A 21475-nucleotide genomic window follows, 5' to 3' on the forward strand; every position below is an offset into this window, starting at 1 on the left:
TGTGTGGTACTCATTATTGAAATTTAATGCTTTTAGCTGCTAGCTAGTGGGGTAAATTTTTTCTGGACATAGGATATTTTCCATCCATATTCACTGACAAAGTATTTGAGATTGATATTAAAGAATAGCTGTTTCCTCAATTAAGAACACTCTTAAGATTTCATCATTTTATTATTCATTTAAGTCTGAGTTTGACTAGATCTTATTTGGCATTCCTTATGTGTATTACAGATAGTAATTAGTGCCTAATATTATCACAAACTTCCTAGCACTCCTATCTTTTCTAGGGTTTGTTTTTGCCCCAAGACACCTGAAATGATAACATATACTCCCATCAGTAACCACAGCTCAATATAGCAAGTGAAATTCTGATATGTTTTCTTCTATTAGAATTAGCCCCTTTAGAACACCTGGAGAGTTCCAGAAACAAATTGACTAAGTAATGATGTCTGCTCTTCTGATAGCATTTGCCTGGGGGCAGGGCAGGGATGAAGGGAGCATTACTGTTTTAAAATGCACAAGAGTCAGAATTATAACGCTATTATAGTTCATGCCATCTTCTTTTGCAATACTGATTTCATCCCCACCATTTTTTGTTTCCAGTTATTGCCAAAGCCTTTTGTTTTAAATCCTGTGTTCAATAGTAAGTTGCAATTGACTTGCAATGTGAGCACTTGCATGTCCTCTGATGTATAACTTGCACCCCTTGTAACTGCATGTTTAATTGTGAACTTAAAGCAGCTTAGAATGGTGGCGAACTACGATTGCTTACTTTTGATATAGTTTGCTGCTCAGAATTTTTTAATCTACTAGGAAGAACAGACTTAAATAATTGAGATGTGCAGTGTGCCAGTATTTTAAAGGAGACGGTTATGAAACTGTCTTTGAGAAAAATCATCTTAGGGAAATATTTAATTTTGTATATTTTGAAATGTTGCTGATTCCACACAGCTGTTTGTGGCTGTGACTAACCTAGTATTTTCTTAAAAAGTGAATTATAGGCATCATAATTTTGGCATCACCTGGGACTTTTTTAAAAATAAAATACTAATGAGAACCATATTGGTTAATATATATATATATTTTAGAATTGGAAGAAATCAATATGTTTATACTCCTTCATTTCTCAAATTAAAAAAAAAATAAAAGCCTGGGTTTCTCAAAAAGGAAGTGATTTGCCCAACATTACACAGGGAACTAGTGGCTTTGTCAATTACCCCTCTTGTTCAAAAAATTGGAAAGGAAGACAGTAAAATAACTCACCTGAAGTTTCAGAATGATAACACCATGACTGTACTGAAAGAAAGATGGGTGTGTGATTAACCAAGCAGACATCTGTCCACTCCCCTCTGCCTTGTCATCAATGAAACCTCTTACAAATCATTAGACAAAATATGGTAGATTCTAGTTATCTGAGAAAAAGGAAGTGTTGCAGGAAGGGGGACCCCTTCCAGGGCTCGAAACTGGGCTCTTGTCTAACACTCAGAAATGAATTGTCGGAGGAGACACATGTGCTGACCAAGCAAGAGATTTTATTGGGAAAGGGCACCCAGGTGGAGAGCAGTAGGGTAAGGGAACCCAGGAGGACATCTCTGCCACATGGCTCAAAGTCTTGGATTTTATGGTGATGGGATTAGTTTCCAGGTTGTGTTTAGCCAATCATTCTGACTCAGAGTCCATTCTGGTGGTGCACGCCTTGTTCAGCCAAGATGGATGCCAGAGAGAAGGATTCTGGGAGGTGGTCGGACATGTGGTGTCTCTTTTTTACTTTTTCTGGTGGTGGCTTATTAGTTCCCTGTTCCTTACCAGGACCTCCTATCGAAGAACAACTCATGAAAATGGTTATTATGGTGCCTGGCCAGGGTGGGCCGTTTCAGTCAGTGTGCTTCCCCTAACAGAAGCATGTTATTCCTGTCAGGGATTGACATAAGGAAATAGAAATAAACATGTTCTTGCATGGTAGATTTTTGGTTTTTATTTAAATTGCTACCTAAAAGGTATTAATTGCAAACCAGGCTACCAACAAAATGTCTGTATTAATTTTGGAGGAGGATATATATGTGTGTGTGTATATATATATATATATATATATATATATATATATAATATATGGCAAAAAAGAGTCCCCAAATTATATGTAAACTTCACACATTAAAATTAAATATATATTAATTGATCTTGTTTCTCTTGAGTATTTCAAAAGTAAGTTACTAGATTTTTATACTTCTTAGATTGTAGTAAGGTATTTTCCTGCATCTGTAAAAAGACTGGTATATCATAGAGATAAGTAACTTCATATAAGCAAAGTGCTTAGAACTGTACCTGGTTTATAGCAAATACTATAGAAGTGTTAGTTGTTGGTAGTTATTTCTATTTATTAAATGGGCAGTGTTCTCTTCCTATTATTACTAAGTTTAGGCCTACAACAGATTCCTAAAAAGTAAAAATTCAAACCTACTATATTGGAAACAAACCTCAAACACTGGAAGCCAGTCATAGATTTTTGCAATTCTTTCTGAAATCTTTCCTTCTTAAACTCCTATGTCACTGCATTGCTTTGGTTTGGCCACTAGTGTTGATCTAGGAAGGTGATGACATTTTTAAAAGGAATACAGGACATATATGTTTCATAAAAGAGACTGGAAAAGATGTATAGAACCAAAGAGAGCAGTGTACACCAGGAGTTTGTTCATACATGATAAAGCAAGTCCCTCCTCCTGGAGGGAAAACAGCATGAAACAGTGAGCTCATTAGTATCACAACAGGCAGCTTTGAAAAGATTCATTGACAACTCTCCAGCACAGTAGTTGGCCTGGTGTTTTCTCTGATTTCAGAGATTCTTGTTAAGCCAAGGCTTATACTCAAATTGCCTTATCATCCACTGGAGAGATTTCTTTACTAAAGTAGAAAATAAAGTGTTCATTCTCACGTGGTGAATCCATTGAACAAATACGTAAATCTTCAGTCATCTCCTATCTTTTAACATTTGTTTAAAATCTAAAGAACAGACGAAAATACTATGAAACTGCAAATTTGCACTTGGCTGGAAGAATTTATTTAAAGATATTTAGAAAAGCAACGTCATGTAAATTTTGTAAGACAATTGAAAATGTAACTAATTTAATTGCATCTTTGCATTCAACATGTCATTCCCAAGCATCAAGGGTTTAAGTAGAGCTGTGTAAGTAATTGCATTAGAATATTGTACAGCAGATTCTTTTTTAAAATGATTATTATTTGTATTACTCCTCTTTTGCATTATGTATACAAATTTGGGTTTTTTCAGCTGAAATTGTGATCACGGAAGCAACCTAATTTTAGAAGGTAATGATCCTTAAGACAGAAATAATTGTAATAAGAAAAATAACTTTTCATATGTCATTCTGAGGCAGTAACTCCAAGGCAATCACATTGGGAGCTTTTTTTTTTATCATTCCAGTGATTTATAGTATCTCAGTGTTGAGGAAAAGACTTAGATTTTGGATTTTAATTTACTAGACACTGTTCTACTAAATGAAGTAGAGTTCAGAATGAGGTGGGATAGTGAATACTGCTTTTTCACTGAGCAGATGGATAGTTACCAAAGAGGGACCTGTTTGAATAAAATGTATCACAATGAAAACTGCTACATTCCCAAGCAACCATTTTGTTATATAACCTTGGCTTGGATGGTAAAGTGAAATAAATGAAATTCCAGTTGAATCAGAGTGTGAGTAAAAATGATTTTAATAATTTGAAAATTACCCAGAGTACATGAGTCAGCTGCACACTATTGATACTTAATAGGAGTCAGTATAATGGCCAGAGAGAAGGAAGAGTGATTTCATTGGTAGTCAGTATGCGTGTGTCTATATATTTTACATAAATAGATGGAGGCGTGCACACACATAAACACACACACCCATTCTAAAAGTCCACCTCTGAAATTACAGGCATAGCACAAAATCACAGCTGTGGAAAGTGAATAAGCTTGATTTTGTAAAACTTCATGCTTACCATTTTCCTAAATAAAATTGGGTTTATAAGTCCAAGGAAGGCCAAGATTTAAGGATGGTAAAAGGAAAAGATGACTTTATAACAGGGTTGCAGCAGCTTTCCTACTGGTTACAAAAGTCACTCTCTCTTGGTCAATTAATTACAAAAGGATGTCCTCCTGGAAAGACTAAATGTGAAAATGCACTGGTGTTTCTGCCTGCCACAGTCTTGCATAAGACCCCAGGCCTGCTTAGGGGGGTGTGGGCTGCATTTCATGCCTGCTCATGTCTGCTGTCACAGACACAGCCTGAACTGCTAGATACCACGACTCTGTTCTGTGACCTTCACATATAGGCTACCCCTCCTGAGGTGTGTGTATGAGTATGTACTAGTCAATAATGCTAAAGGCCTTGGGTTATCTTCTATTTGCTCAGTGACTTTTCCATTAGGGCTCTAAGTTTCCTTCAACAACAAGCCTGGTGTGTTTCAAACACCTTCTAAAGGAGTTTTTATGAAAATACTACATCTTGCTCTTACTTTTCTGGTGGTGGCTAATTTAGCCACGCACATTGATAGCTCAGGAACACATTGGAGGTTGGGTAAGTTCCAGTATTTCAGACTTACATTGGCAGACCTTTGGAATGTCCAGTCATTCAGTCAATCGGTTAGAGTAGGGTGTGAAATTTGCTTTGTTCCATCCTGCTTTTGTGCCTTATTGTGAAGAGAAAATCATTAAAAAGCCTCTTTTCTGGGTTTATTCATCTTCTGCTGCCAACTAAGCATATTTTCCCCCTTATTATTCTGTTCTAGCTGTTACCAAGCTACCCCAGGATAAGAAATAGTTTTTTTTGGTTGAGCCATAAAATTTCCATATTTCTTTGCACTGTGTATCGTGCTTAAAGAAGGGGGAAATCCTTCAGTCATTTCTTTGCAGGAAAAGAACAGTCTTCCTTGTTCTAGAAAATTAATAGATTTATCTATGCTTTTGAACTATGCTAGTTTTTGACTTAAAGCAGATTTCAATGCATGTGGCACTTAATATTTTTGACAAGTGTGTACAGTTGATATCTGGTGCTTCATTTTTGGTGGCAGTATTGAAGTACTTGTTTAGCATTTTAAAAACTCAAGCTTAGTTTGCCTTATCTTTTAACACTCATCATCTGTGGGGGGAATGTAGGTTACCAGCATATAAAAGAGGATCAATATGCTTATAGTTGTGCCAGATTGAAAATTGTGAATCAGCAACATGTTTTCATTAATAGATTTTCCAAGAGGTAAAAAGCAGTGATATAGCCAAAACCTTCCGCAAAGCCATCAACAGGAAAGAAGGGATTTGTGCTCTGGGAGGAACTTCAGAGCTGTCCAGTGAAGGAACGCAGCATTCTTACTCAGGTAATGGTTAACACAGTGAACTACATAGGGTGCCTGCTATAATGTCAAGGAGAGGCTCTAGAAAGACCCTGCCTCCTAGGTAAGAATACAGTTGAAGTTGTTGTGATCTGTATTTGGACTGGGGCTAATACTTGCCATAAAAGCATTACAGGTATTTATTATATAACTTTGTTAGCTTGTAAGAGCCATGATACAATATGTGCACAATATTGATATGATACAACACATGATACAATAATAGGCTTTATTATAGCAGTGTGTGCTAAGTCGCTTCAGTTGTGTCTGACTCTTTTGCGACCATATAGACTATAGCTCCCCTGGCCATGGGATTCTCCAGGCAAGAATACTGGAGTGGGTTGCCACACCCTCCTCCAGGGGATCTTCCTGACCCACGTCTCTTTTGTCTCCTGCATCAGCAGGTGGGTTCTTTACCACTAGCACCACCTGTGGTAATATAAATATAATTTTTTTAAAGAATTTTGTAACTAACTTCTAAGAATTTTGTAATTTCTGTAAAGATCAGTTAACCTTGCTCTATTTGTTTGTTAATTTTATAGCTCCTAAGAACTAGTGTGTTGCATTCAATTGTTTGGGTTTCCAAAGAGGATAACACAGGTTTATGACACACTGATTGCAGTGCTCATGAACAGCTATTTCAGGCTTTAGAGTCAAATATTTAACCTATAGTATAAACTAATGTCCTCTTATTCCACATAATTTTAGAGGAAGAAAAATATGCTTTTGTTAACTGGATAAACAAAGCTTTGGAAAATGATCCAGATTGCCGGCACGTCATACCAATGAACCCAAATACCGATGACCTGTTCAAAGCTGTTGGTGATGGAATTGTGCTTTGGTAAGATTTCCAAGAGTAGTCTTCCATGTAATTTCTGCAGTCGTTTCTGGATGCCTGACAGATTCTTCTTGGGGAAAACTAGAATTGAAAGTTGTCTAGGTTCTGTCCATTTCATCTTTAGGTCTGTCTGTGAAAGTGCCGCCAAAAGTGAATCTAAAACTCAGTCATTCAGACTGGACACCTCTTCCTAGAGGAGCTTTAAGCTTCCAGTTTCTTCTCATCACTGAGCAAGCTACACATTTCAACTTCGTTAAGCCTTTTATGTTAGTATCTCTTTATTCTCAAGTACCATAAATTCCAAAAGAGAAAAACAGGCCACTTGTCACTTTTCAATCTCCGATTACTTATTTCCGAATAATGTTTGTCACTGCTGCTGCCCTAGACCCAACAGTGTCTCAACCAAAAAGGTAAAAGATTATCAACAGCTTGTCACTAGATTTACTACCTCTTTTTTTGAGGTAGTGGAGCACAGTGGTTAACAGCATACTCTACAATCAGTCTGCCTGGTTCCTTTTCAGTCTCTGCCTCTCAGTAGCTGTATAACTTCAATCAAGACACTGACCCCTTTGAACTCTCCTACACTATTGGTGGGAATGTAAATTGGTGCAGCCACTATAGGAAAAAGTATGGAGGTTAAAAAACTAAAAATAGAGTTACCATATGATCCAGCAATACTACTCTCAGGCATATGTCTGGAGAAAACTAAAAGAGATACATGCACCCCAGTGTTCATAGCAGCACTGTTTTATAATAGCCAAGACACAGAAATGACCTAAATGTCAGTTGACAGGGAATGGATAAAGAAGATGAATGGAATGCTACTCAGCCATAAAAAGAATGAAATTATGCTATTTGCAGCAACATGAGTGGACCTAGAGATTATCATACTAAGTGAAGTCAGAGAAAGTCAAGTACTACATGATACCACTTATATATGAAACTAAAATAAATGAACTTATTTATAAAACTAACAGACTCAAGGACATAGAAAACAAGCTTATGGTTACCAAAGGGGGAAGGGGGGGATGGTAAATTAGAAGTTTTGCATTAGCAGACACACACTATATATAAAGTACACTACACACTATATGTAAAACACTATAGTGTTTTATAGTGTATATAGTGTATATGTATATACACTATATATAAAATAAACAAGGTCCTACTGTATATCATAGGGAACCATATTTAATATCCTGTAATAAACCATGTTGTGTGTGTGTTCATTTGCATCTGACTCTGTGACCCCATGGATTGTAGCCTACCAGGTTCCCCTGTCCATGAAATTCTCCAGGCAAGAATACTGGAGTGGGTTGCCATTTCCTTCTTTAGTAATAAATCATAGTAGGGAAGAATTATTAAAAGAAAATAAAAGGTACTTGACTGCTTTGCATTTCAGGATCCATCCATTATGCCATATTATTGTGCTTGCTCAGAAAGTTGTTGTGAGCATTAAGTAAGTACATACTGGAACACTTAGAACAGTGCAGTGGGTATATTTCTGATGACAATATACAATATATAAAATACATTTTTTTTCCAATACAGTCATTTTGGTTTTTTAAAAAGATGATTTCTAAAAATGTGAGATACCCTTTTACTTGCCACTTACAGGCTGTAAAGAAATAATTTCCCGTATATTTTAATAGACTCATATGATACTATTTATTTAATATTTAAATTTTGCATGGAAATAAGCATGGCTTTCTCTATGCAAAATAACTTGTTTTAGGGCAGTAGTATAAACATCTAAAATATCAGAGTCTAACTCCAAATTTTACCAAATGAGGTTGTTCTAAGTCAGATCCTGCCCTAATTAATACAACTTTTCTTTCTATCGATATTATCACTCTATTTCTAGCACCAAATATAGTACCTGTGCATCATCTAGGTACTCAATAAATATTTGGTGAATTTGTAGTTAACTACATTAAACTACAAGAATATTGGTGAAATAATTTTCACTTTTTGTAGATGAAATCATTTTAATTATACATTATATAATCTAACAGAGAGATTCAGCTTCAATGTGGGATGTTATCTGCTTTTAACACTTACTCAACAAAGTTTTTAATATCCAAGTAATTCATTCTTGTAAAAGAATGTGAAAAGTACAAAACATTAAATAAGAGAATTGCCCTAATCCCCAACTAAGAAATATTCAACTACTATAAACACTTTGGTCTTTCCTTTATTTGCATTTTTATATGTATAGTTTTTTTTTTTATCAACCTGACTAAAGTCATACATTGCTTTTTTTTTCAGATTACATGAGATACATGTTATAATAAGCCTTAAAATATTTGTGAATACTTATGGATTATTTAAAAAATAAGTCAATTTTTTAAAATTTCTGTTTCAGTAAAATGATCAACCTTTCAGTTCCTGATACAATTGATGAGAGAGCAATCAACAAGAAGAAACTCACACCATTCATCATTCAGGTATGCACTCCTCTCCTCCCATGAAACTATTATTTGAGGACCTGTTTTACAGACTGAAGTCTCTGCATTTTGCATCTTCTCATTTAATTCTTACAACAGCTCTGAGTTGAAGATTATTTTCCAGATTTCATAGAAGCTGAGATGCAGAAAGATTTCAGAGCTGTACCAAGGTTAATAATGCTGGAACTAAAGTTCAAATCCAGGTCTAACTGCAAAGCCCTATATTCTTTTCATTACATTTTGCATTCAAACATACAGAAATAAGCAAGCATGTTTAAGTTCTTAGTTAATTAGCATGCTTAAAGAATAGAAAGCTTTTATTTTCCATCTAGTATTAGGGTGTTATATAGCAGTATATCCTCATGCAAGACCATCTCTTGGGATGAGATTCAGAACTCCTAGAACTCTCATGTGTATTCAGTAGACCTCTCATTTAGGCATTTTAAGAAATTCAACACATAATCCATATGGATATACTTAATCTAGTAACTCAGCCTTTTCCTTTTGGGTCGGTATCTTTCAATAGGGACTAACTAAAAATGCTATTAACTTGACTTGGAAATCTGAAAAAGACTATAAAAATGAGGCTAGATTTGTTTTGGCTATGCTTTTAACACTAAAGCTTGGATATTGCTTTCTGTGGATCCTGTATGGGTAAACTTAATACCTAATTTCATTACTGAGTGTTATTTCAGTGAAAGGAGAAAAAGACTGTAAAAAACCAGAAAGGTCAAGAGGCATGTTATAAATTGGCTGTCTTGCAGGAAAACTTGAACTTGGCACTGAACTCAGCTTCTGCCATTGGATGTCATGTTGTGAACATTGGTGCAGAGGATTTGAGGGCTGGGAAACCTCACCTGGTTTTGGGACTGCTGTGGCAGATCATTAAGATTGGTTTGTTTGCTGACATTGAATTAAGCAGGAATGAAGGTAATGAAACACAGTCATGATCTTGAAAATTGTTTATTGGTTATTTTTTCTAGTCATGCAGACTATCATGCTTTCACCTAATTGAGGTGATTAGATGATAACTAGAATTAACAGAAGGTAATGTTATAGTGTTATTCAGGAAAACAGCCTAATTATAACTTTCTTCTTTAGTAGTAATTAGTATTTGTCTGGCTCTTCAGAATTCATTTCACAATAAAGACACGAAAACCCAGAGAGCTTAAGGAATTTGTGTAAAGTTCTTTTCTGATCTACTCACATAGTCCCCACCCCATTACCACCATCAGGCACACCATCTCCTATTAATTTTAATACCTTTTCTATTCTATTATAGATTTAGGGCTCTTCAAAAATATTCTAACCTGCCCTTGATGGTCTCATATTTCCTGAATTAGCAGAAGCACTATTTTTATATCATAGGTTTTTATATCACATCATAGACTTGTAGAATGTATAAGCATATGTATACAGTTGTCCTAAGGTCTTAGGAAGTGCTACATTGTCCTCTCCTTTTGAAGTTTAAAATATTAAGCATCACTCCAAATATTCACATTTTCTTCTGGAAATCACCATATCAATCTTCAGTTACTCTGGGGGAAGAATATATATTGGGAGTTCTCAGTATTTCAGGGTCTCACAATACCTATCAACAGTCCTATTCTGCACATTTATCCAAGACTTTATGACACTTAAAATTTTCAGTCCACTCAAAGTGGCCTGTATTTGAACAAATAAAAATTTTCTAGTTGGTGGTCTCTTCAGAGCAGTATTGATCTTGTTAGAGTTGAAGTACATTGAACAAGGAAAGGAAGACAACAAAATTAAACTACACTGACTCATGTAATAAGTCAAATGATTTATCTCTGACAAGGTCTCAGTTGCAGAGAGGTCAGACTGTTTAATCCTTTCCAACCTTTTGACTTGGAGATGGAGAGCATGAGGAGGTTTCTGTACAAGTGACAATGTTGCCTCTGCCCTAACTTAAATCTCTCAGTGCCAGAGTGACATGGTGTGAAGTGGAGTCCATGAAAGATGAAATTTGCCCATTAGAGATATTACTTAGACCTCTTTGGAAGTCAGGCAGTTTTAGTCTTCTTGTTCAGTGTAAATCTTTTATCTTATGGGAGGTAATTATTGCATAAGGACTATACAACTTCTCCATGAAAACAGTGCCTAAATTTAGATAGTTCTCTGTGTAGATGCCCAAGCTTCTACGTCTTACCTCTGGGGATATTTACTCAAAAACCCTTGGCTTCTTCTGCACATTCAACTCAACAACAAAAAATTGTTGAAGAGCCTTTACATGTTAGGTGCTATAGAAAATGTAAAATTGAATTCTTTTTCTTTAAAAACAGGTATGGCAAAAACCACTACAATATTGTAAAGTAATTAGCCTCCAATTAAAATAAATAAATTCATTAAAAAACAGGTTTAATACTTCAAAAGTTAGTTATGCTTAAATATAAATACCATAGGGTTTGAATACTCTTTTAATCAAAAGACTCCAAAGTTTTAAACATACTCCCCCAAGCCTCTGATTTTAATATTATTTAAGAACAATTTATGTAAATATATGACATAATATGATAATGTTCAACTTAAAAGCTAGAACTTACTTGGTATTTGGAATGTGAAGAATAATCAAGATGTTAAAATATGTAATGCTGTATATTCTCGTAATTAAGTGTTTCTATCTGTATCATTTTATAACTAATTATATACTTTTATTTATTTTTATTGTTAGACTGTGAGTACCTGAAAACCAGGAACTAGGACACAGTACTTTTTGAACCTCTGTTACTTACTTAACAGAGTGTCAAAAGACTCAATAAACATGTAATGACTGTTACCATGTAATGTATTGGTTGGGTTTTTCTTTTTTTCCTTTATAGCCTTGGCTGCTTTACTTCGAGATGGTGAGACTTTGGAGGAGCTTATGAAATTATCTCCAGAAGAACTTCTGCTTAGATGGGCAAACTTTCATTTGGAAAACTCAGGCTGGCAGAAAATTAACAATTTTAGTGCTGACATCAAGGTAACTGTTTAGTTAAATACTTCAGTTCAGTTCAGTTCAGCCGCTCAGTCGTGTCCTCTTTGTGACCCCCATGAACTGCAGCACGCCAGGCCTCCCTGTCCATCACCAAATCCCGGAGTCTACCTAAACCCATGTCCATTGAGTCGGTGATGCCATCCAACCATCTCATCCTCTGTTGTCCCCTTCTCCTCCTGCCCTCAATCTTTCCCAGCATCAGGGTCTTTTCAAATGAGTCAGCTCTTCGCATCAGGTGGCCAAAGTATTGTAGTTTCAGCTTCAACATCAGCCCTTCCAATGATAACCAAGGACTGATTTCCTTTAGGATGGACTGGTTGGATCTCCTTGCAGTCCAAGGGACTCTCAAGAGTCTTCTCCAACACCACAGTTCAAAAGCATCAATTCTTCGGCACTCAGCTTTCTTTATAGTCCAACTCTCACATCCATACATGACCAGTGGAAAAACCATAGCCTTGACTAGACAGACCTTTGTTGACAAAGTAATGTTTCTGCTTTTTAATATGCTGTCTAGGTTGGTCATAACTTTCCTTCCAAGGAGTCAGCGTCTTTTAAATTCATGGCTGGAATCACCATCTGCAGTGATTTTGGAGCCCCCCAAAAAATAAATCAGCTACTGTTTCCACTGTTTCCCCATCTATTTGCCATGAAGTGATGGGACTGGATGCCATGATCTTAGTTTTCTGAATGTTGAGCTTTAAGCCAACTTTTTCACTCTCCTCTTTCACTTTCATCAAGAGGCTCTTTAGTTTTTCTTTACTTTCTGCCATAATGGTGGTGTCATCTGCATATCTGAGGTTATTGATATTTCTCCTGGCAATCTTGATTCCAACTTGTCCTTCCTCCAGCCCAGTGTACTCTGCATATAAGTTAAATAAGCAGGATGACACTATACAGCCTTAACTGTTTAGTTAAATACTTCAGGGGGACATAATAACATGGAGACTTCAGGCCAGCTTAAAGGAGGGAAAATCCTATGAGTTTTATCACCCAGCCTTGTTGCCTCTAGGCCCTGATGGTAGATTTCAGTAGAGAGACTGAGCCAAGTAAGAGCACCAGCACTAAGTCTAGCTTTCATTTTATGGAAAGGGGTTTAAGTATTATAGTGCTAACATTTTCTATTCTGCCTACCGTTCAACATGCTGTACGAAAAGATCGGCAGTCATGACTTCTGTTCCTAACTGACTTTCCCAAGCCTCAGTGTACCTGTGTTAGTAAAGGCCTAGAAGAGAAAGGGCCTCAGGATTCCCCATCCCCTTTCTTATTTGGCTCCTCTTCTGTCATGTGCTCCCTCCTTCAGGCGTTCAGTTTTTGGGGGTAGTTATATACTCTTATGCATGTCTGTATCTGCTACCTCAGCCCTGCCCCTATTTTTTAAATTTAAATATATTTAAAAAAATTTTACAATGTTGTATTTGTTTCTGCCATACCACAATGCAAATCAGCCATACATTCCCCTCCCTCTCTAGCCTCCTACCTCTCTCCCCATCCCATCCCTCCAGATCATCACAGAGCATCAGACTGGGCTCTCTGTGCTACACTGCAACTTCTCACCAGCTATCTATCTTACACTTGATAGTGTATATATATAGATGCTACTCTCTCCATTCGTCCCACTCTTTCCCTCCCCCACTGTGTCCACAAGTCCATTCTCTACATCTGTGTCTCCATTCCTTCCCTGTAAATAGGTTCATCAGTGTCATTTTTCTTGATTCCATATATATGTATTAATCTACTATATTTGTTTCTCTCTTTCTGACTGACTTCACTCTGTATAACAGGCTCTAGGTTCACCCACCTCACTAGAACTGACTCAAGTTCGTTCTTTTTTATGGCTGAGTCATATTCCATGGCATATATATACATCTTCTTTATCCATTCATCTGTTGGTGAACATGTAGGTTGCTCCCATGTCATGGCTGTTGTAAACATTGCTGCTATGAATATTCAGCTTCCCATGTAGGTCAGTCGGTAGAGTCTGACTGCAATGCAGGAGACCTGGGTTCAATTCCTGGGTTGGGAAGATCCCCTGGAGAAGGAAATGGTAACCCACTTCAGTATTCTTGTCTGGAGAATCCCATGGACAGAGGAGCCTGGCAGGCTACACTGAGTGACTAAGCACACGTGAATATTGGGGTACATGGGTCTTTTTCAGTTATGATTTTCTCAGGGTATATGCCCAGTAGTGAGGTTGCTGGGTCATATGGTAGATTTATTCCTGGTTTTTTAAGCAGTCTCCATACTGTTCTGCATAATGGCTTTATCAGTTTACATTCCCACCAACAGAATAGGAGGGTTTGCTTTTCTCTACATCCTTCCCAGCATTTATTGTTTGTAGAATTTTTGATGATGGCTATTCTGAATGGTGTGGGGTGATAGCTCGTTGTAGTTTTGATTTGCATTTCTCTAAGTATTAATGATGTTGAGCATCTTTTCATGTGTTTCTTGACCATCTATATGCCTTCTTTGGAGAAATGTCCTTTGCCCATTTTTTGATTGGGCTGTTTCTTTTCCTAATATTGAGCTATATGAGCTACTTATATATTCTGGAGATTAATCCTTTGTCAGTTGTCTCATTTGCAATTATTTACTCCCTTTCTGAGGGTTATCTTTTAATCTTATTTATTGTTTCCTTTGCTGTGCAAAAGCTTTTAAGTTTAATTAAGTCTCATTTGTTTATTTTTGTTTTTATTTCCATTACTCTAGGAGGTGGGTCACAGAGGATCTTGCTGTGATTTATGTCAAGGGACATGCTGCCTATGTGTTCCTCTAAGCTTTATAGTTTCTGACCTGATATTTAAGTCTTTAATCCATTTTGAGTTTATTTTTGTCTATGGTGTTAGGAAGTGTTCTAGTTTCATTCTTTTGTAGCTGTCCTGTTTTCCCAGCACCACCTATTGAAGAGGCTGTCTTTTCTCCATTGCATATTGTTGTCTCTTTTGTCAAAGATAAGGTGCCTATAGGTGTGTGTAAGTTTATCTCTGGACTTTCTATCTTGTTTCATTGGTCTATATTTCTGTTTTTGTGCCAGTAGCATACTGTCTTGATGACTGTAAATTTGTAGTATAGTCTGAAGTTAGGAATGTTGATTCCTTCAGCTCTGATTTTCTTTGTCAAGATTCCTTTGGCTTTTCGGGGTCTTTTGTGTTTCCATAAAAGTTGTAACTCTTTTTGCTTCTATTTCTGTGAAGAATATCATTAGTAGTTTGATAAGGATTACATTGAATCTGTAGATTGCTTTGAGTAGTATAGTCATTTTCACAATATTTCTCCCAATCCAAGAACATGGTATATCTCTCCATCTGTTTGTGTCATCTTTGATTTGTTTCATCAGTGTCTTATAGTTTTCTGCATACAGGTCTTTTGCCCCTTTAGGTAGGTTTATTCCTAGGTATTTTATTCTTTTTGTTGCAATGGTGAATGGAATTGTTTCCTTAACTTCTCTTTCTTATTTTTCATTGTTAGTGTATAGGAATGCAAGGGATATCTGTGTATTAATTTTATATCCTACAACTACACCATATTCATTCATTAATTCTAGTAATTTTCTGGTGGCATCTTTAGGGTTTTCTATGTTATCATGTCATCTGCAAATAGAGTTTTCTTCTTCTTTTCCAATCTGGATTCCTTTTATTTCTTTTTCTTTCTTCTCTGATTGCCGTGGCTAGGACTTCCAAATCTAGATTGAATAATAGTGGCAAGAGTGGGCACCCTTGTCTTGTTCCTAATCTTAGAAGAAATGCTTTCAGTTTTTCTCTATTGAGAATAGTGTTTGCTGTGGGTTTGTCATATATGGCCTTTATTATGTTGAGGTAGGTTCCTTCTGTGCCTACTTTTTGGAGTGTTTTTATCATGAATGGGTGTTGTATTTTGTCAAAAGCTTTCTCTGCATCTATTTATATGATCGTATGACTTTCATCTTTCAGTTTATTGATATGGTTAATCACATTGATTGATTTGCATATGTTGAAGAATCCTTGCATCCCTGGGATAAATCACACTTGTTTATGGTGTATGATCCTTTAATATGTTGTTGGATTCTGTTTGCTAAAATTTTGTTGAGGATTTTTGCATCTATGTTCATCAATGATATTAGCCTGTAATTTTCTTTTTGGTGGTATCTTTGTTTGGTTTTGTTCTTAAGGTGATGGTGGCCTTTTAGAACAAGTTTGGGAGTTCTCCTTCCTTTGCAATTTTCTGGAAGAGTTTGAGCACCATAGGTGTTAGCTCTTCTCTAAACTTTTGGTAGAATTCACCTGTGAAGCCATCTGGCCCTGGGCCTTTGTTTGCTGAAAGATTTTTATTGGAAGTAATATCAAAGTTTAGTATATACTAATTTTTTTTCCATTTATTTTTATTAGTTGGAGGCTAATTACTTTACAATATTGTAGTGGTTTTTGCCATACACTGACATGAATCAGCCATGGATTTACATGTATTCCCCATCCCGATCCCCCTCCTACCTCCCTCTCCACCCGATCCCTCTGGGTCTTCCCAGTGCACCAGCCCCGAGCACTTGTCTCATGCATCCAACCTGGGCTGGTGATCTGTTTCACCCTTGATAATATACATGTTTCGATGCTGTTCTCTCGAAACATCCCACCCTCGCCTTCTCCCACAGAGTCCCAAAGTCTGTTCTGTACATTTGTGTCTCTTTTTCTGTTTTGCATATAGGGTTACCGTTACCATCTTTCTAAATTCCATATATATGCATTAGTATACTCTATTGGTCTTTATCTTTCTGGCTTACTTCACTCTGTATAATGGGCTCCAGTTTCATCCACCTCATTAGAACTGATTCAAATGAATTCTTTTTAATGGCTGAGTAATATTCCATGGTGTATATGTACCACAACTTCCTTATCCATTCGTCTGCTGATGGACATCTAGGTTGCTTCCATGTCCTGGCTATTATAAACAGTGCTGCGAACACAGACATTTCTCCAAAGAAGACATACAGATGGCTAACAAACATATGAAAAGATGCTGAAAGATTTTTAAATCACAGTTTCAATGTTGGTGCTTGTGCTTGGTCCGTTTGTGATTTCTAATTCTTCCTGGTTCAGTTCAGTTTTGGAAGGTTGTTTTTTGTTTTAAGAACTTGTCCATTTCTTCCAGGTTGTTCATTTTATTGGTATATGGTTGCTCACAGTAGTCTTTTATGATCCTTTGTATTTCTGCATTCTGTAGTAACTTCTTTTTTGTTTCTAATTTCATTGATTTGAGTCTTCTCCCTTTTTTCTTAATGAGTCTGGCTAGTGGGTTGTCAATTTTATCTTCTCAAAGAACCAGCTTTTATTGATCTTTGCTATTGTTTCCTTCATGTATTTTTCATTTATATCTTTATGATTTCTGTCCTACTAACTTCGGGTGTTTTTTTTTTTTGTTGTTGTTGTTGTTCTTCTTCTTCTTCTTTTTCTATTTGCTTTAGGTGTAAAGTCTGGTTGTTTATGATGTTTTTCTCATTTCTTGAGGTAGGCTTGTATTGCTATAAACTTCCCTCTTTTGCTGTGTCCCGTAGGCTTTGGGTTGTCATGTTTTCATTGTCATTTGTTTCTAGGTATTTTTATTTTCTTTTTTCATGCCTTCAGTGACCTGTTGGTTATTTAGAAGCAGGTTGTTTAGCCTCCATGTGTTTGTGGTTTTTAGTTTTTTTCCCTGTAATTCATATCTAGTCTCATAACATTGTAGCTCAGAAAAGATGCTTGAAACAATTTCAATTTTCTTAAATTTCCTGATGATTGTGACCGAAGATGTGATCTATCCTGGAGAGTGTTCCATGTGCACTTGAGAAAAAAGTGTATTCTGCTGTTTTGGAAAGGAAATCTTATTTTTAAATGAATATTTTAAAAATTCTCCTTTGATATTTTTTAAAAACATATTCTGCTTTTAATATTTTTAAAAAGCAGAGGATTGCTGGGTAATGTGAAAAGGAACTTCCAATTTATGTTCAAGTTCAAATTTTCACCTAAAGCCCCTTTTCAGATAGTAAGTTACAGACTTTGGGGTCTACTCTTTACCTGTCTTTCTCAAGTGCATAGGGAGAAGGCACATACAAATTCTTTCTGTACCTTTAGTAGATAGTTGTAAGTGAAAGCACTTTCACAACTGTAATGCGCTACTCCTTAGGAGATAACCCCTGTTCCACTAATGGTAAGATCTGGGTTTGCATTCCATGAATTGCTCTGCAGTGGCTTTCACTGTCACCTGATTCTCCCCATTCTTAGAATAATTTCTGGCAAGTGTATCAAACATACATAGTTGACTCATTGAAGATACAGCTTTCTAGGCCTCTCCCAGAGATCTGTACTTGGCAGGTCAGAGCTTACACCTGGCCATCTCCACATTCAGCAACTTCCCTGCAGGATTAGGATGTACACAATCCATAGGAGTTACCATGAGAAACATTCCTTTATCATCTGTTTGGACTGTCAAGGCCCAGGAATAGAAAACTTCCAAAGCTGGGAAAATGATCTTCAGATGTAACCCTGATCTCAGGTGGCCTTGGCCTATAGCAGTTTGAAGCAGAGATTCTGTTCCCAGCCAGAGATTGAGGTCAGCCTACAGCAGTGAAAGAACTGAATCCTAGCCACTAGACCACCAAGGACCAGTGGGACCAAGGCCCTGGCCCATCAGCTGTATAGAAGTGAATTTCCACATAGAGATCAAGATGAGTAAAACAAGTGTTTATTAGGAAGAAAGAGTATATGTAAATAGACTCACACAGGTGGGCTCAGAGAGACAGTTGCACCCTTGTGGTGGTTTAAGTCACTTTCATAGAGCATTTCTTCTGGGTTTCCTTTGGCCAGTCATCTTGCTTTGTCTGGTTCTGAGTCCTTATTTGGTTTATCTCAGGATCCTCCCATGTGTGCACATGTATCTCTTAGCCAAGATGGAGTCTAGTGAAGAGGCCTATGGGTAGGTTGACATCACTTACTATGAGCTTGAAACAGGAGATACATGGATCCAGGCTGAAGAGTTTCTCCCCTGTGGACAGAAATTCTATAATAGCAGAAACTCCATAAAAGCTGGATGATGGAGGAGGCTGGGCCTTGCCCAGATAAGAGATAAAAGACCATATATTCCTCATTCTTAAAGTCAAGGAGACCTTCCTGACTACACACGCACAGAAAGGCTCAATGGAGGTCAAAAGGGAGGGGGCATCACCTCAATTTCTGGCTGGGAACCAACGCCCTGCTTCAAGGCACTGTGGACTGAGGCTACCCAAAATCACCATGATCCTCCCTCTTCTATCTCTTATCTGGGCAGGGCCCAGCCTGCTCCATCATCCAGCTTTTATGGTTTCTGCTATTAATATTATGGAGTTTCTGTCCACAGGGGAGAAACTGTTCAGCCTGGGGCCCATGTATGTCTTGCCTCAACATGATAAAGAAGCTTCACTCCAGTTCCTGTCCTCTGGTATTCCAGAGAGGCAGAATCGTACTTGATATGTGTGTTGAAGACCCTCATTAAATGTTTACACTAATACAGTGATTTTCAGGTTTTGTTCTGTGTAGCATCCACACAGCCTAAATTCACCCAGCCCACATCCCATATAAGCAATGCCATTTTTGTTTTAGGTATTGGGATTCCAAGTAAAAGTGTTCAAGTGTTGAAAGAGGTCAAGGGCTTAAAACAAAGAGAAGCTCATTTGGTTAAATATATTCAGATGATTAAGGGTTTACTGTTATTTCACCACCTCAAGTAGAACTCATTTTAAAATTTTTGTCATTTCAATTTATAATTTAATGCATTGTTAGCACAACTAATCTCTTCTCTATAGGTTATGGTATATACATATTATGCTTTATCATGATATAACCTGTTTATTTTCTCTTTCCCTATGCTTCCTGGATTTCTCCTATCCTACTTGTTTCTCGTGCTTGTTTTATCTGTCAAGCTTATTGACTTCAGTAACTCAGTGAAGGTACAGAACTAGTTCTATGTTTTCTAGCATTATTGTATTGATGATTTCAATAAATTATAAAGTCATGACAAAATCCAGTTCATCCGTATTCAAGGCAGACATAAGGCCAGATAGGTGGACTTTTCTGGGAAAAGAAACTGTTGAATTAGAAGATAGAGATTTGTGTCACATTCTTACAAAATCCAATGCAAATATCCTTCCACACATGGGACAATAGGACATATTTATGCTTTGTAAATGTGATCTCACTGATATTTGCAATTCATTTTTAGGATTCCAAAGCCTATTTTCATCTTCTCAATCAAATTGCACCAAAAGGACAAAAGGAAGGTGAACCACGGATAGATATTAACATGTCAGGTTTCAACGTAAGTATAGGTGTTCTTGTGAATTCTACAAGCTTACAAAATTGTCAATTTCTTATAAATAATAAGAATGCTTATAATTGTATGTTATGATGTTGGCAGTTTTAAGTATTATCTTAAATTTTATTACTGTAGATGTAATTTATAGACAGAAAGATCAGCTTTGATTTATGTTAATAGTTTATTAGTGAGTTCTTTAGTTATGGTGGTGTTGATTTGTATGGATGGCATAAAATATTCAGAGTAAGTGTGGGGAAATAAGCACTAGAGGCTAACCTTTTCTGAGTTTTTGGATTACAATCACAATGATAGATTTAATGAAAACATATTCATATGTGCATCTGTAATATTCTTATGTTGAGAGTAATGTGAATGTGTTTACAAACTCCTGATCCCTGAAATCCAATTTGGTGAATTACTGTCACAGACCATGTTCCCTTGTTACATCACTTATTTGCTCAATGACCTTGGACAAGTTCCTTTGTTCATACATGAAGTAACAAGTTGGCCTAGACTATGAGTCTCAACTTTCTAGGATCCTGTTGTTTTTTGTATTCATTAGATATGGAATGGATTCTACTGATTTTTAAAAAATACACATTTCTAGCATATTTCATATCCACTTCAGGATTGAGTAGATTACACTTGCTAAACCTTTTATGCTGCCCTTACCAGAACTGAATTTGTCACTGACTTGTAGTACTTGTATTTCTGTCTGTTTTTAAATGTGAAATTCTTCACTTCAGGTCACTTTTGGTACAAATGAGGGGCCCTTCTGTGCGTGAAGGAAGCTCTCTGGGATGACTAGCCAGGTGATCTTATGCCTAGGTAGATAATACCAGTGTACTGATTCTGATTCTGATACAGCTCTTCTCTAGTCATGTCTGCCTGGTTGATCTTAAAGCACTCCTTCATTGTCTCTATCCTCCTCAGAATCCTTTAAGGATTCCCCATTGACTCAAGAGTTCAGTCTGAAATGTTCTGCTGAGCATGTGAAGCCCTGCTACACCATCTTGCTCCATCTCTTCTAGCCAGGGCAATTTCGTACTGCTCTGTCCACACACTCATTTTACTGTTGAGTCTTTCATCATGCTTTTCCCTTGTTTTTCAGTGTCCTTTATCTTTGTCAGTCTTATATCTTCTTTAGGGATCTATATCTCCATCGTAACATCCAGTTTCCTCATGATCCTTTGTGATTCCTCTCTGCCCCCAGACTCCTCCATTCTAGGCAACCACTTATTTGCTTTCTTTCAATTTAGTTTGAATTTTTGAAAATTTATGGAATCATATAATAGGTGCTCTTTTTTTTAATCAAGCTTCTTTCAGCATTATTATTTTGAGATTCATCTGTGTTATTACATATATCAGAAATTCATTCCTTTTTTGTTGCTGAATAATATTCCAGTGGATGAATATGCTATAATTTGTTATCCATTCACTGTGATGAACATTTGGATTGTTTCCAGTTTGGGTCTATTACAAATACAGCTGCTTTGAACATTCATATACAAGTGTGTG

The 21475-nt window shown here is 36.7% G+C and overlaps 1 protein-coding gene across 2 annotated transcripts in view; it reads left to right on the forward strand.

Annotated features, from left to right (window-relative positions):
* PLS3 (plastin 3) overlaps positions 1-21475 on the forward strand; it is a 90209-nt gene that overhangs the window by 59633 nt on the left and 9101 nt on the right. For both annotated transcript variants that reach the window (XM_061137781.1, XM_061137782.1), the window contains 6 exons: positions 5238-5367; positions 6091-6223; positions 8586-8667; positions 9432-9597; positions 11508-11650; positions 19865-19960. In XM_061137781.1, the coding sequence (XP_060993764.1) occupies positions 5238-5367; positions 6091-6223; positions 8586-8667; positions 9432-9597; positions 11508-11650; positions 19865-19960 (750 nt within the window). The remainder of the gene's footprint in view (positions 1-5237; positions 5368-6090; positions 6224-8585; positions 8668-9431; positions 9598-11507; positions 11651-19864; positions 19961-21475) is intronic.

This window comes from Dama dama, chromosome X (assembly GCF_033118175.1).
Source record: "Dama dama isolate Ldn47 chromosome X, ASM3311817v1, whole genome shotgun sequence".
Taxonomy (NCBI): Eukaryota; Metazoa; Chordata; class Mammalia; order Artiodactyla; family Cervidae; genus Dama; species Dama dama.